Source organism: Perognathus longimembris, chromosome 23 (genome assembly GCF_023159225.1).
Source record: "Perognathus longimembris pacificus isolate PPM17 chromosome 23, ASM2315922v1, whole genome shotgun sequence".
In the NCBI taxonomy this organism is placed as follows: domain Eukaryota; kingdom Metazoa; phylum Chordata; class Mammalia; order Rodentia; family Heteromyidae; genus Perognathus; species Perognathus longimembris.
In genome coordinates this window covers 16,849,308-16,864,734 of record NC_063183.1, presented here as the reverse complement: position 1 = coordinate 16,864,734, position 15,427 = coordinate 16,849,308, and the positions used below count along the sequence as shown (strand labels likewise).

The window sequence follows — 15,427 nt, the reverse complement described above, 5'->3', positions numbered from 1 at the left end:
CTGCCACCATTGATAATGACACACATATTGTAGAGGTGCTTTTATCATCTTCTTTTTTCCACTACATCAAAGCTATTTCCTCTCGTTCTCAATAATGAATACATGCATGCATTTGACACAGTTGTGTGCTAGAGAAATTGTTTGGCTCCTACCAAATGCTGCATGCTCTGAGTTTCTAGCCTGCAGCGCTGGAAGGTTGTATGTAATGATATATTGCTCATCCAAATGGCCAAAGCACTCCAAAGCACAGTGAGATTAAAATAAGTCATTCCTTTGTTAATTTAAATAGGTGCATGTATCATACTTTGCAGGGCACTTTGTGTAGGGATGTCAGGGAGGAAAAAAAGCCGCCGAAAGGTATTTTTAATAGCAAATGAGAATAGATGAGAATGGAGTCATTTGCAGCTGCCTACTTTATGTGGCTCTCTTGTTCCAACTGTAGGTCTAATGAGATGACTGTTAAAGTACTCTGCAGTGTAATTTCATTACATCCTGAGCTGTTACACTATAAACACAGTGGCACTCTCTGTCATTCTTGGAAAAACTCCTAAATTCTTAAAGCTTTCCTTTGCGCATGGTAATGGGGTTCGCTCCCTGTGTTGTTGGTTGCCATGTAGTTTGTGTTCTGATGAGTGACTCCCAGATCCTCCCCAGTTGTGTTTGGTGTAGAGGTAGAAATTTTTCACTGTACTTTTAATTCACTAGCTTTCTGATAACGATGACTTGGCCTCAGCTGACAAACAGGCCAAAATTCCTTTTCAGGAAAAAAACTTCTCCCATGAAGGCCTGAAATTTTTATAAAGGGGGGAAAAATGACTTGTTCCTAAAGAGCTAACAATCAAAAGCAGTTAAATATGTAAAGAAATGTAAATAAATAAGAAAGTGTAAATAAATAGCAAATCCAGGAAAGGAAACAAAGGTCAACAAAGAATAATTTCACAGCTCTTTGTTAATTACAAGACCATTTGTGTGTTACTTAAATAATCATTAATTTCTCATTTACACTTTCCCTACCTTCCTTCCTACCCTGTGGCTATCATTGTCCTTTCTCCACCTCCCCTCCCTCTTTGCTCTCATGTTTCTCACCATTGTAAAATGTGTGGCTTGGAATTTGGCATCTTTACCGAAATGTGTGGAAGAGGGAAGCGCCAGTCTTTTTAATTGGACCAGGCCTTTATGTCACCATTATGTTCGACTTTATACTGCTTCTCTGAGGCAATGGGGTGGGGGGTGGGGGAGGATTGTGAACTAGAAAAAAAAGAAAGGGGCATTGTTGTGACTTTTGGTGACTTGTTTTTCCTCCGTCCTAGGATTCGCCTGTCCTTCCGGTTGGAGAGTTCTCTGAGCCATTTGTACATTTCATCACTCAGTGGTGAGCTAGTTCGCAAAGCACGCCCTGCCCTCAATGTAAATGATACATGCCATTAACTCCGGGAGACCTTGTGGCTCTCCCTGCTTCCTTTTGGAGAAAGAGGGACTGGGGGAGGCGGAGCGGCTGGGCAGATGGGGCAGCAAAGCCCAAGAAATGGTTTAAATGATGTAAACATTATTTACACAAAGGTTCATAAACATACTTTGGAGGCCCCTTTTGCTTTTTAATAAACCACAAATCAGTTTCCTTCTCTGAGCAGGCACTCTTGCCATTTTCTTAATCTTTTTTTTTTCTCAGAAATACGCAATTTTATAGTTACTCTTAAACAAACATGTGAAGCTTATTTTTATTAATGTCATATCAAGTTATCCATAAAGCTGCCTGTCACTTAGTGGAAGCAACACAGTTTATTAATTCATTGGATTCTTCAGTAACTTTTATCTTTGTTATATTTTAAACGTGATATTGGGGTCATCCCTTGCACTGAATTTTGATATTGGGAAATCTGAGTCCATTTCAGCCTGTAAGGACCTGGCAGGTACCCCAGGATTTAAGTCAAGGGGGCCTTCAGAGCCTTGAAGTAACCCCTTATCATTTTATACCTGAGGAAACAGGCATTTTTCTGCCTCTTTCCTTCATTAGCCCTTGTGTCGCCATCCCCTCTCCGGGTCCTGGGAGGCCCGCGGCTCCCCTGCCCTCCCCCTCACCCCTGCATGGGGATGTTACCCAGGAGACAGGGGGAAATTGGCAGCTCCGAAATAACCGGACCTCAAGCAGGAGACATGACCCATCAGCCACTGTGAGTCTCCTCCTACCCCGAAGTCTTTCTTTCTGCACCCTGTCAGTCAGCCAGCCAGTGCAGGAGGCTGGCAGGCCATTCCATAAGAAGCCCGGGGTACAGGGAGGTGGCACAGTCGGGGGTCCTTGCTAAGCAGGACTGGCTGTGCACTGCCCCTCCCCCACAATCCAGCCAAAGTGAGACCAAGAAATATTCCTTAATATAAATGTCAAGCTTTATCACCTTTTTGACTAAGTGTAATATGTTACCGCTTAATAAAAATGTCGCACACAGTTTATATTCCACAGGGGGGAATATATATGGAGGAGAAATTACCCCCTAGTTTAAATTTTTTTAACATTTTATCTTGTTTATTTAAAATACATACTATTCTATATTTGTTCTGAAAAAAACATACATGTTGGTTGAACACGGGAATGCCAAGCTGTTTTGAAGCTCATAGGTGCCATTATACAGAAACATATTTATCCCTCTCTTTTTCCTTTAACTGGAATTCCTAAAAACACTCAGAGGCATCCCTGTGAAAGGCAAAGATTGGAGAACAAACTATGATTCCTTTGCTGCCTGGATCCCTGGTCTAGGCATCACCCGCTCCAAACGCTGGCACTGGCGTGGGACATGGATCTGTGACACCCGTCATGGAATCTCTCTGTGTGGTCTGAGATGGGCCAGGGGGAGACGTGGTTAAGGCTTTATCACCCTACTATCCAAAAAAGTAATCTGCTGCTATGTATACGTTTTATGGAGAGGAAGGGAGGGATAAACTCTGTTGAAATTTTCAAGGTTGTCAAGCCAAAACAAAAATGAAACAAATCTCTTGTTTTCCCAAGAGATAGAACTACTTTGGAATGTCAAATTGGGACTGTTACCAACTCCACTAGCGAGACAGCTTGAATTACTTGCTAATGGAAACTGTATTTGAGAGGTGCATATGGTTATTTATAGGGAAAGCAATTGTCCTCCATGTCATTAATGGTTCATAACTACGGTTCTTGTTTGCCAAATGATCATTAAATCGCGCTATTTAAAAATAAAAGTACTGTCAGCAAATTCAGAGATGACGTGAAGGATTTTCATTTGCTCGTTAGAGGGTCCCTTGTATAAAAAGGCCTCTGTGATCTTTTCCAAGTGATCAAAGCAGCGGTCTGTTTGTGACTTCATCCCACAGATGTTCTGAGTGTAGAATGAAAATTGCCATCAGGTAGGCAGCCAGCCACGATCACCTCTGCATAGCTAAGCACACCAGCCACAATTACACCTTACTGGGAGACAAATATTTTGCACGAGAAATGTGATTCTTTAAAGCTGCTTAAACAAACTTAGCTGTCCTAGAGCTGTTGAAAAAATTAGCAATTTTCGTCATACCTGATCAGTGAAAGCCAAGGTTATATAAAGACTCATTTGTAATTTTGTAGCATTATATAGATGCCTAACTCCTTTATATACTGCTTGTTTTAGTGGAGGTATAACATCTTTTTTATTTGACTTAACAATTAATTACACTTCTTATTGTATTATTCCATTTACCAAAAAAGAGAAGTAAATAGTTTCCTGAATTTAAGTTTGAAACAAATGACCAACTAAATCAGGAAAAGAATATTAATGCTTTTTTTTAATTTCCAAAGTAGAATTCGAATAAATTTAAATTCATTATGTATATTGTTTAACTTTGAAAAAAAAAAAGGAGACAACTTTGTGATTCAGAAGGTCCCCAGAAACCTGATTTCTAAAAACCATTATAAAGGAAAGATAATGTTTATACTTTGGCCAAAAAATTGAATTGATGGATTTTTTTTAAAACATCCATATCTGAGGGGAAATAGTGGTAGAAATTAACACTAAAAATTTGCAAATGATGGAGATACATTTTTTTTTCTACCACAGCATGAGAAAACAGCCAAAAGAAAGGCCAGCACCTGAGGAATTGATGGTGAGTAAATTTGTTTAGTTACCTTTAGGATTCTCCTTTTATATATTTAACATTTTGTTTAAAAGACCAGTATGATTTTTTATGTGCGTGCATTAGGACATCGGACAAAGGTGTTTTTATTTTTGTGTATATATATAAATTATATGACTCAATGACTGAGTTACAAGTAAAATTATTCTTAAACTATTCTTTTACCCTTAAACATTCTTATTATTATCTTTAAGTAGCTGTACCAAGGGGTTTTAATTCAACATGTCAGTTTATGAGAAAAATACATCTTGATCAGGTGCTAGGGCTTGAACTCAGGGCCTCACACTCTCACTTGGCTTTTTTTACTGAAGATGTTCTACCACGCTAGCCACAGCTCAGCTTCCCAGTATGAGCTCTTCAGTATCCACAGGTTCTGTAAAGGCAACATTATTTACTTCATTCAGGCTAATGATTTTGAAGGTAAAACTCTTAGATTACAGTGTTCCTTTGTGAAAAACCCACCAGCATATTGAAAATTAATGCAAAACTCTTCATTTGCATTGCTCAAAGGTCACAAACTCGATGCAGGCCACTCTGCACCCTCCAATTGCTCCCAGTGCCTTTAAGAAGTCAGAGGTCTAGTAACAGAGAGGACATGCTAAGTTTTCAGTTCAGTTCCATTGAAAACTTTGAATGTATGGGGCTGGGAATATAGCCTAGTGGCAAGAATGCTTGCCTCATATACATGAAGCCCTGGGTTCGATTCCCCAGCACCACATATATAGAAAACGGCCAGAAGTAGCACTGCGGCTCCAGTGGCAGAGTGCTAGCCTTGAGCAAAAGGAAGCCAGGGACAGTGCTCAGGCCCTGAATCCAAGGCATAGGACTGGCAAAAAAAGAAAAAAAGAAAGAAAGAAAACTTTGAATGTGGCATGGAGTCCTGTATGACTCATGCAGAATGAAATTAGACAGGCTGCAAAAGATCAAGTTAATGTGAATCTTTGGTCTTGCATCAGAAAGAGACCCTGCAAGGCAGCTAGCTGGTGCTGTGTTCTCAGCTCCAAGGCAGCTTTCTTTGATTGCAAATGACAGTTTTGTTTCGTTGTTGTTGTTGTTGTTGTTTTAACTCAATCAGGGAGAGAAAGAGATGCTCCAGAACAAATCCCAAATGGTCATTTATTTAGTAGATCTGACAGTGCATGATCTATTAGAATGAGTTAGGATAGAGCATTAGTAAATAAGAATTAAATAACTGGTGAATTACTTACAGTTTTATTAAGAAATAATAGTAAATAGCATAAGTAAAGTCTAGGCTTTTTTTTTTTGCCAGTCCTGGGCCTTTGATTCAGGGGCTGAACACCACTGTCCCTGGCTTCTTTTTGCTCAAGGCTAGCACTCTACCACTTGAGCCACAGCGCCACTTGTGGCCATTTTCTATATATGTGGTGCTGGGGAGTTGAACCCAGGGCTTCATGTATACGAGGCAAGTGCTCTTGCCACTAGGCCATATCCCCAGCCCCAGGTTTCTAATTTTTTGCATGCCATTGTTCAGATGGTTGCAGTCAGAGCAAATCCCAGCTGGCTTTCTTTCACCTCTTTAAGTAAACAACAAGCACTTTACATATATTGGTTTAGAAGTTTTCATTCTTGTTATTCTATCCCAGAAAACACTCTATGCACCCAAACTTGTGTACAATATGAATTTCCCTTTTGTATCACAAGTTCCTTTCAGATGGGTATTTCTTTTGCCTTCATGCTATACCTTTGGAGCAAAACCTTAGTTTTCCAGGTAATTTCAAGTTAAAGTTCACCCTTGAAGCCTCTCCCGTTTAGAACCATATAGGCCTCACATCTAGAATAAATGTGTGGGGGCTTAGGAGCAGGAGTCATTTGTTTGGGGTTTTTTGTTGTTTTTGTTTCTTTAATAGCTAAGAAATTCTTGCAGTTAGTCACATTTGAGAAAACTTGGAACAGGTTCTAGAAATGGAGACCTGTTTACCTTTTGTATTATTGTGCTATGGCTGGATAACTCGGCTATTAAAACAAAGGAATAGAGTTTCATAAAACAGATATCTGTTTAGAAATTCATGTTTCAATGCTGCAATGAGTTGGCCACTTATAAATAAAACATCTTCAAATCATGCATACACCATAAATGTTTGTGGATGAGGGGTGGGGGGATAAGGAACACCTCTCCAGGTGGCAAGTCATAAAGACTGAAGGGTGAGTACTTTCAATGCCTTGAAAGCAAGTGTGTGAGTGTACATGAGTATCATGTCTATGTGAGAAAGGAGGAAGGGGAGGGACTTGTGTTTATACCCTGGTGTGTGCTGTCCCACACTCTTAATTAACAAATACCAATAAATCAATAAAACACAATAAAAAATTGTAGTCACAGGAAACACCAACCTATACTTAATTTGTCACCATCTCTAGTACTACTGACTGTTTGGTTTTGAATTGAATTTATTCCCAGAGATATATCAGGACTGAGGCAGGGCACCCTTATTTGCTGAGGGCTCTATGAGGAGACAGGAAACAATGGGTGTGTGGGGGGGGGATGCTATAGTCAAGACCTGCTGTTGGCCAAAAGATTGGACTCAATAGGACATGGTAAAGAAAGTGGAGTCTCCCTTGCCTTGAACCTGAGTTACATCCTAAGAGTCTAGTCTTAAGGAACCCGTTTTTTTGTTGTGTTTTTTTTTTTATTCCTTCCAGCATATTAATGGCTTTAATTTTTCCTCTTCCCTCTCTGCCTGCAACCTATTTGATGGTGCTCCCATCTGGAAGCTGAGAGCCTCTGGAATGCATGAACTGTAGAGCCCATTTGTCACTGTGGGTGGGGGCTTGTGCCTTTTGCAAAAGGAGCAGTTTATCTCCCAAGCGCTGTATCTCCAGCCAGCGGGGTACCAACATGGGCAGCACAGTTTGGGCTGCATCAGCTGTGAGGCCTTCAAAATTGTCAAGGTTTCCCTGTGGGTTTGCATTTTCCAAACTGAAAGAAGAAAATGAGACGGAATCTGGTAGACACACTGAGAGTTATAGATTCACCATTTGGAAACTCTGAAATGAACTTCTGAATGGTGAACACAGCATGCCCCAGCCAAATCAGAATTCAGGATGGGCAAGTCATCCTGACTCCTGGGTCTGGGCCATGCACCTAGCAGATACTCAGATTGTCGTTTTTTTGGTAGGTAGTCACTGCATATACCCAGATACCCAACATCAAGCCTTAACACCATTGGCCATGTGGTTTTGAAGATGAAATGTAAAACTCAAGGTTAAACTTAACATCATTGAAATCCCCAGTGCTAGAATTTTTTAATACTTTATGCAATTCCTTCTACTTAGTGTATTTGCTCTTTATTTGCTATTAGTTGTTATATCTAAGTGGAAATCTTACAAAGTTGGACCAAGAAATTAAATTCTCTTACCATTCACACTTTTGAAAAAGCCAAGGACTCTATGAATCAGTGGTTTTCTGGTATGCAACCATTAAGCTACATGAAGAATTCATTGTCATCATATAATCATTTCGTTGTTTCTCTTTATGCTTGTACTGGGAGTAGGACTCGGGGTCTCATGAACTCACTTGGCTTTTTTTTGCTTCAGGCTGGTGCTCTATCACTTGAGCCACATCTCCACTTCCAGCTTTTTGTGGTTAACTGAAGAGTCTCAAGGACTTTTCCATCTGGGCTAGCTTTGAATCTTGATCTTTAGATTTCACTCTCCTAAGTAGCTAGGATTACAGGCATGTTGCATCTCTTAAGAGATCTTAGGATCAGAGAAATGATTGAATTTATAGAACACTATGTGTGAAGTCCTATACTAGGCCCAGCAGAAGATGTGGAGAATAAGCTACATAGTCTTGCGGGGAATATGACATGACACACAAACAGCTAGAATGAAACAGTTGTTACATAGATGCTACACAAGCCAGGCACCAGTGGCTTGTGATTACAGGCTTCTGCCCGTAATCAGTCCTAGCTACTCGGGAAGCTGAGATCTGAGGATTCATGCTTCAGAACCACCTGGGCAGGACTCTTCATCTCTAATTAACTAGCCAAAAGCTACAAATGGAGCTGTGGCTAAAGAAGTAAAGCACTAGACTTGAGCTAAAATGCTAAGGGACAGCACCCAGTCCCTGAGTTCAAGCCCCAGTACTGTCCCCTCACCCACCCAAGTAAAAAGGAGCTGCAGAGTTCTATGGGGATCCATTTGGGGGTTGGGGAAAAGTCATATGCAGGAGGAAGCAATTGGGAAGTGCCCTTAATGGACAGATTGAATATTAATAGAGACTTTTGTAGGGACTATTTTGTGTCTAGGAAGCAGGATGGACAGAGTTAAATGTGAGTAGACAGTAGACCTTTTCAGAGTATTGAGTGGCCTCGAGTGCCTGCTGATGCCTAGCCCGCTGACCCAGTGGAATTTCAGCCTCACACAGGTGAGGTCCATATAGGTAACATACTTGCTAGCAACCAGGCAGTGTTTAAAGAGATTGCCTGTAGAAGGAACCGTGGTGTCCACGTCTGAGACTTTGACCACATGAAGCAGCACAGTGTAGCTACATAACACACAACCACAAATACCTTTGACCTTGAATGAATTCTCTTGAAATTCATTTCCCATTCAAGTACCGAGAAGCCCAACACCTGAGACGTGTGGCCTTTCCTGAACTCTCTCAAAAACAAATAGGTTTATTGCTAAAGGGTTCTGTTTAAACTCCACATCAGACAGGTGTGACACCAACCAGGTGCATACACACATACAGACATACACACCCCTTTCGCTCCTGTGAGAATGATTTCACTGTTGAACAACTTGGTCTGGTACCAACAAATTTCAAAGAAAGATTTTAGGCAGTAGGAACTCTGAAGCAGTTCAGATAAAAATGTTCATCAGGCTTAACGTAGCCACAGACATGTATCGGCGTATGTGAGGAAAGGCAGCTTCTCCAGCCAAAAAGATCGATGTGACTGCAACAAGAAGAGAATTATCCCCATAATGTCAATGATCAGAATGTTAAAAATCGGGTTTTTTTAAACTCAAGGATAGACAGCCTGAGATGGGAGCATTGAGGTAGGGTTTCTAGTCTGATTTTGCTATTCAAATTATATTTTTAGGTTTGTTTAATTAAAGAGAAAGGATGACATTACTGGATAAGTCATTTGTTTTGGTAAGCCACAAAGAATTACTTGCCAGCTTCTTTGGTTGCGAAGGTCAGTTTTGACTTAGCAGGGAAAGCCTTTTTTTTTTGGTCAGTCCGGGGCCTTGGACTCAGGGCCTGAGTACTGTCCCTGGCTTCCTTTTTGCTCAAGGCTAGCACTCTGCCACTTGAGCCACAGCGCCACTTCCGGCCATTTTCTATATATATGGTGCTGGGGAATCGAACCCAGGGCTTCATGTATACGAGGCAAGCACTCTTGCCACTAGGCCATATCCCCAGCCCGGGAAAGCCTTTTTTAGGACCCATTCCCTTCTGCTAAGCCACGCCAGAGGGGTGCACTGGATCTGCTCAGATGTCCTCAACTTCAGGAAAGTCTGTTCGTCTCCATAAAATGACATGGGAAAATCACGTGTGCATTTGGAGGCTGGCATTTTTTTCTGAAAGATGGAATTCTTGACTGTTGTCAGTTTTTCAAAGGTTGACTATGATCTTCAATGATAGTTAAACACCTTCCCCTCGTTCCCCTTCTGTTGCTGAGAGCTCCGTGTGGGAAGGAGACAGGCAGCTTAGCTTGGGAGGGGGCAGTCATTCTCAAAAGGTGTGTGTTTGACGTGGGGGAGGGGAGGGGAGGACCCTCCTCGTGGGGCTCAGCAGGGCTCTCACCAGCTGTCAGGCAGCCCTTTAACCTTCCAGCCTGTCCCAAATGAGGGCTTTGGTTCTCGCAGGGAGGTTGAGGGCCCCAGGCATCTACACAGTTACAATTTGGGCCCCAAGTGCTGTCGATCCTTCTATGCATTTAGAGTATTTCCAGGAGCTTCCCAAGTCTAAGCTCTATTTAATGGAATCCATGCATAGTAAGTAATCAGGTCAGAAGTAGCAGCATCCCCGTTTGAGATCAATCGCTGGCTAATACTTTATCTAGGCCACTTTATTATCTCATGCTGATCCGATTCCCATTCTCCTCCTCCTTTGTAGCACACACTTTGGCTGTGGGAAAAGTACGTATCCCATACATATTAAAAACATATACCCATTCTATCTGTATGTAAATGTGTGAGGCACAGCTGGATATTGCAGAGGAGTTTGATTTACTAATAGTTATTATCTGTTCTAGCTGTTCAGTGGCAGAGAGAATTTCAGAGAAACAAGCTGGCGCAGAAATTGTCTTTATGCTATTACTACACTGCTTTGGTAATTGTTTAAAAACATGGGTTCTAATAATGCCTGTTATTTTGTGCATTTTCTTGTACATTCCAGAGCAGGGCATTCTCGTTTCGCATTTCCTCACATTGGGCTTTCTTTTCAGGCTCCCAAGGAGCATACGGTACAGTTTGTGACGGAAATTTAATGTTTCACCTAGAAAGCAAGTATACAGTAGGACTGGAATACTGGAAGCAGGTATGGGTGTAGAAGAAGGGGTGTCAGTAATAATCAAAATAATGGTTTTGAGCTCATGCCTCTAATCTTAGCTACTCAGGACCAAGGTTTGAAGCGAGCCTGTGCAGAAAATTGCTTAAGACTCTTATTTCCAGTTAACCACTAAAAAGCTGGAAGGGGAGCTGCCGCCCAAATAGTAGAGTGCTAGCTAGCATTAGCAACAAAGCTAAGGGACAGCTCCCTGACCCTGATCAGGTTCAAGCCCCTGTATGAGCACCAAAAAAAGATAGTGCTTTTGGATTTTTTTCTCCATGTACTCCCAACAGCTACAAACTTGTAGGCATCATTTCCTAGTGAAGACTTTCTGTATGAGAGATGGTCATGTTTGGGGGCTAAGAAATGTCAAACTGCTCTAGAAAAATCTGCTTAGCATTTAATGACTTTCAAGGAGATGTTAACTTGTTTCACTCCTCTAAGTTAAATTGTCACTGATCACTTTTTTGCCTTCCCAAGCCTGATTATAATTACATTTTCCAATAGTTTGCTTGGTTATTCTCTCAGTTACTCAAGGTCTATGATAAGGTGAGCATCTGTGTGGTTCCTTTTAATAAGTGACAGAACCACCACATTTGACTTTTATCTTTCCAGCAGAAGTCCCAGGTGACTTTGGTGTTCATACCACATGGCATAGTTTGCTTTGTTTTGTTTTGTTTTCTGGTGCCAGTATTGTGGCTTATACTGGGTGCTATCCCTTAGGGTTTTTTTGTTGTTGTTGTTGTTTTTCGTCAAGGCTGGCACTTTACCACTTGGGCCACAGCTCTACTTCTGGCTTTTTGCTGGTTAATGGGAGATAAGAATCTCACAAATGTTCCTGCCCAGGCTGGCTTCAAACTTCCAATTTTTAGATCTGAGCCTCCTAAATAGCTATAATAATTGATGGGAGCCATTGGCTCCTGACTTGGTTTGCTTTTACTAAAGCCAAACTTTATGATGACTGTGAAAGACAATACACTGGACATTTAAGAAGATGGTTTTTATTCAGTCTATTGTAGTAGAGAGAATGTTAGTAATGAGGAGCTGCTCTAAGCAAAGATGAGGCCAAGGCTTTCTGGAGGCAGGAAACAAAGCCATATGCAAGTCTTATTGAAGTCAGATGGAAAGGTGAAGAAGGGCTTACCCTCAGAGAGTGGAATTCTTTGTGGTTAAAAGAAAGGTAGACAGGTTTCTTACCTGTCACGGCCTCCTGAAAGTACCAGGGTCATGTTTCTGATGATTTGGATCCAAGGCATGCAGGGATCTTCACGCAGTCTTCTTGCCTGAGGTCAGGGACCTCTATGCTTGGAAAACGTGACGCATTTTCGTGGGTGTGCCAGTGTGGGGACTTGCACTCAGGGCCTACTGTTGGCTCTGAGCTTCTTTTGCTCAAGGCTAGTTCTCTAACGCCTGAGTCACAACTCCGCTTCTTCTTCTTCTTCTTTTTTTTTTTTTTTTTTTTTTTTTTTTGGTAGTTAAGTAGAAATAAGAGAGTCTCACAGTCTTTCCTGCCCAGGCTGGCTTCAAACCACAATCCTCAGACCTCAGCCTCCTGAGTAGCTAGGATGACAGGCATGAGCCACCAGAGCCTGGCGACATGAACATTTTTGCCCTGACTGATTTGGAACTGTAATCCTCCCTTACCGCGGCTTCCCATATGGCTGGGCTGACACTTATTGGTTGAGATGAGATCTCTTGAACTTTTTGCCCAGACTAACCTCAAACCACAATCCTCCTGACTTTCACCTCCTAAGTAGCTAGGAATATAGGCATTAGCCACCAATACCTGGCCATTATTTTGTTTTTTGAGACAAAGTCTTATTATACTGAACTTGAATTCATAATACTCCTGTCTCAGTGTTGAGATTACAGGTTTGAACCACATGCCTGGCCACATACAATATATTTTAAAAAGAACCTTCCAGATTCATGTGTGTCTAGCTACCCTTTGTTCGTGTGTGTGTGTGTGTGTGTGTGTGTGTGTGTGTTGGTACTAGTGTTTGAACTTTGCCTTGAATTTGTAGGCTAATCAGGTGCTCCATCACTTGAGCTTTTTATTATTTTGTTACTTACTGATCTTATTTTTTTTAGGTAGGGTCTTGAATTTTCACCTAGATAGGACTCAAAGATAACCATCCTCATACTTACGTTCTGTTTGTTCATTGAGATGGAGGAATCTTGCTAACTTTTTTCACCAGGCTGACTGACCTCAGATCCTGATTTTCCTGTTCTCTACCTCTTCGGTAGCTGAGATTACAGGCTTGAGCCACTGCATCTAGCTAGACTATACTCTCTTGAAGACATCATTTTTGTTTTGTGTTGTTTGTTTAGAGGCACATACAAAACAGCTTATCAGCCAGGGCACCCAGAAGTTCCAGAAAAAAGTCCTGCCTGGAGTGCCTTTAAGTACAGAAATCATCACAGGAATGTGAGAGCCCTATATTAGGGTCCAGTTGACAGCATAGAATGGATTTTTCCCCTCAAGTTCTGAAGCCCATTAAAATAATGTGTTTATGTGCCTATAAGTAGGAATCCACCAGTACAGAAGTCGATGTTAGCTTTTTAATTGCACATAATCACAATGAGTCACTGTCTGCATGCTTGAGATCACACCATATCAGACAGCTTTAATTTGAATTTTTGATGACATGTTAGCACTTCAGCAACAACAGACAGATTATAACCCCAGAAAACAGGCTTTGTTTTTCCTTAGATGTGACCGCTTACTTTTTTCATGAGACTTAAACAGATAAATTACCTGTGTATGTGTGTGTGTGTGTGTGTATGTATACATGCACATGGCTAGCAAAACGGATGGATAAAGCTTTTCCTTGATCATGGATCCGACAGCTCTAATTTCCCAATTGAGGATAACTTTCTTCCTCCATCCTGCAGTTTAGGTGGTAATGATTTGTTGGTGTAAGTCTGCAGTTTGAACTCACACCTGCAATGCTTTTTGTCTTGTTTCATGAATCTGTCATCTTCCCAGCATCACGTTTCAGGACTCAGTGAGGCTGTATAGCACTCACAGCCCACAAGAAGAGCGTACTTATGTTAGATGAAGTTCAGTGGAGCCACCGAGCTCCTCTTTGGAGTAATGCGGGTTTGTTGTGACCTGAAGTAGATCTTTGTGATTGTCACACTTTGTTTGCTCGGTGGACACCAATCAGCCATCATGATTTTTGCTCTTTGGGTGGTGCCAGCCCAGCAAGGCCTTACCTCCTTCCCCTTCTTTCTTTCTTTCTTTTTTTTTTTTTTTTTTTTTTTGTTGTTGTTGTTGTTGTTCCAATACTGGGGCTTGAACTCAGGAACTCGGCACTTTGGCTTGGCTTTTTTGTTGAAAGCTGTCATTCTACCACTTGAGTCATGCCTCCATTTCCAGTTTTTTGCTGGGTAACTGAAGATAAGCATCTCATGGGCTTTTCTGCTAGGGCTGGCTTCCCACTTTGATCCTCAGATTTCAGTCTCCTGAATAGCTAGGATTATAAGCGTGCGCCACCAGTGCCTGGCTCTTCCCTTCGTGAAGCTCTTCCTACAGTGTTCCCCTATGCAGAGCTTGCTTTCCTTTTTAAAACCTCTAGAATGTATTGAATCTAAGTTGGAACACCCCCTAATGGCATCTTCATCTTCTATCTAGAGTTGATCCCATACAGCCCAGTGATTCTTTTTTTTTTTTTGGCCAGTCCTGGGCCTTGGACTCAGGGCCTGAGCACTGTCCCTGGCTTCTTCCTGCTCAAGGCTAGCACTCTGCCACCTGAGCCACAGCGCCCCTTCTGGCCGTTTTCCATTTATGTGGTGCTGGGGAATGAAACCGAGAGCTTCATGTGTAGGAGGCAAGCGCTCTTGCCATATTCCCAGCCCCAGCCCAGTGATTCTTAACCCTGGAAGCTCACCAGATTCATCTGAGGGGTTTAAAGCAGGAAAGAAGCTAGGCACCGGTGGCTGATGCCTATAATTCTAACTACTCAGGAGGCTGAGATCTGAGGATTGAGGCAGATAAAGCTGTGAGACTTACCTCCAAATTAGCCAACAAAAACCAAACTGGAGGTGTGGCCAAATGGTAGAGTGCTGGCATGAGTGAAAAAAGTCAAGCGATAGCAAAAGCCCCAGTACAGGTTCAAAAAAACAAAAGTCTGGGGTTTGATCCCCAGCACTATATGCCGACACATCAAACACACGCGTACATACGCGCGCGCACACACACACACACACATTAGTAGCCTTTAATAGTGCAAGAGGTCATTGGTCAACTAGAGGAGCCCACCCACCCAATGCCGTCTTCTCTTGGTTAGACGGATGGCAGGGGTCCCCAAGGTCTTTGTCAGCCTAGCTTTTGGGTTATGGTGGGTTATGTTGGAAAAGACTGGAGACATTGATGATTTGAGGGGAAAACATAAAAAGATTTCAAAGCCTAGGTCCTGGGAGTTGGGAATTGATGCTGAAAGTAGCGAAGTTGTTTTCTTGTGAGTGTACACCACTAAAAGATAACAATTCTTATTAGTTATTAATGACTCTAACCAGCAATGTCAGAAGCTGGAAAAAATATTACAAGTTTCCTATTTACCGCTGTACCAGCTGGATTTGTTTAATGGGTTGTTTGCTTTTTAATTTGTAGCAGTTTTGAGAGAGATCTTTGGGGATCCTGAGTCATGTGACTTTAGATACATGCATTCTTTGGGGCGGCGGCAAATCTGCCTGCAGATAATTTGAGGTTCATGTGGCCATTTAGAGACTGCAGAAAGCATTTGGGCCTTCCGTCCCCTATTTAATTTTCAAGAT

General features: G+C 41.8%; 1 protein-coding gene across 2 annotated transcripts in view; it reads left to right on the top strand.

Moving 5' to 3' along the window:
* The window catches only part of Map2k5 (mitogen-activated protein kinase kinase 5), a 251,656-nt gene that overhangs the window by 214,946 nt on the left and 21,283 nt on the right, over positions 1-15,427 (top strand). For both annotated transcript variants that reach the window (XM_048332406.1, XM_048332405.1), the window contains 2 exons: positions 1,311-1,372; positions 4,056-4,101. In XM_048332406.1, the coding sequence (XP_048188363.1) occupies positions 1,311-1,372; positions 4,056-4,101 (108 nt within the window). The remainder of the gene's footprint in view (positions 1-1,310; positions 1,373-4,055; positions 4,102-15,427) is intronic.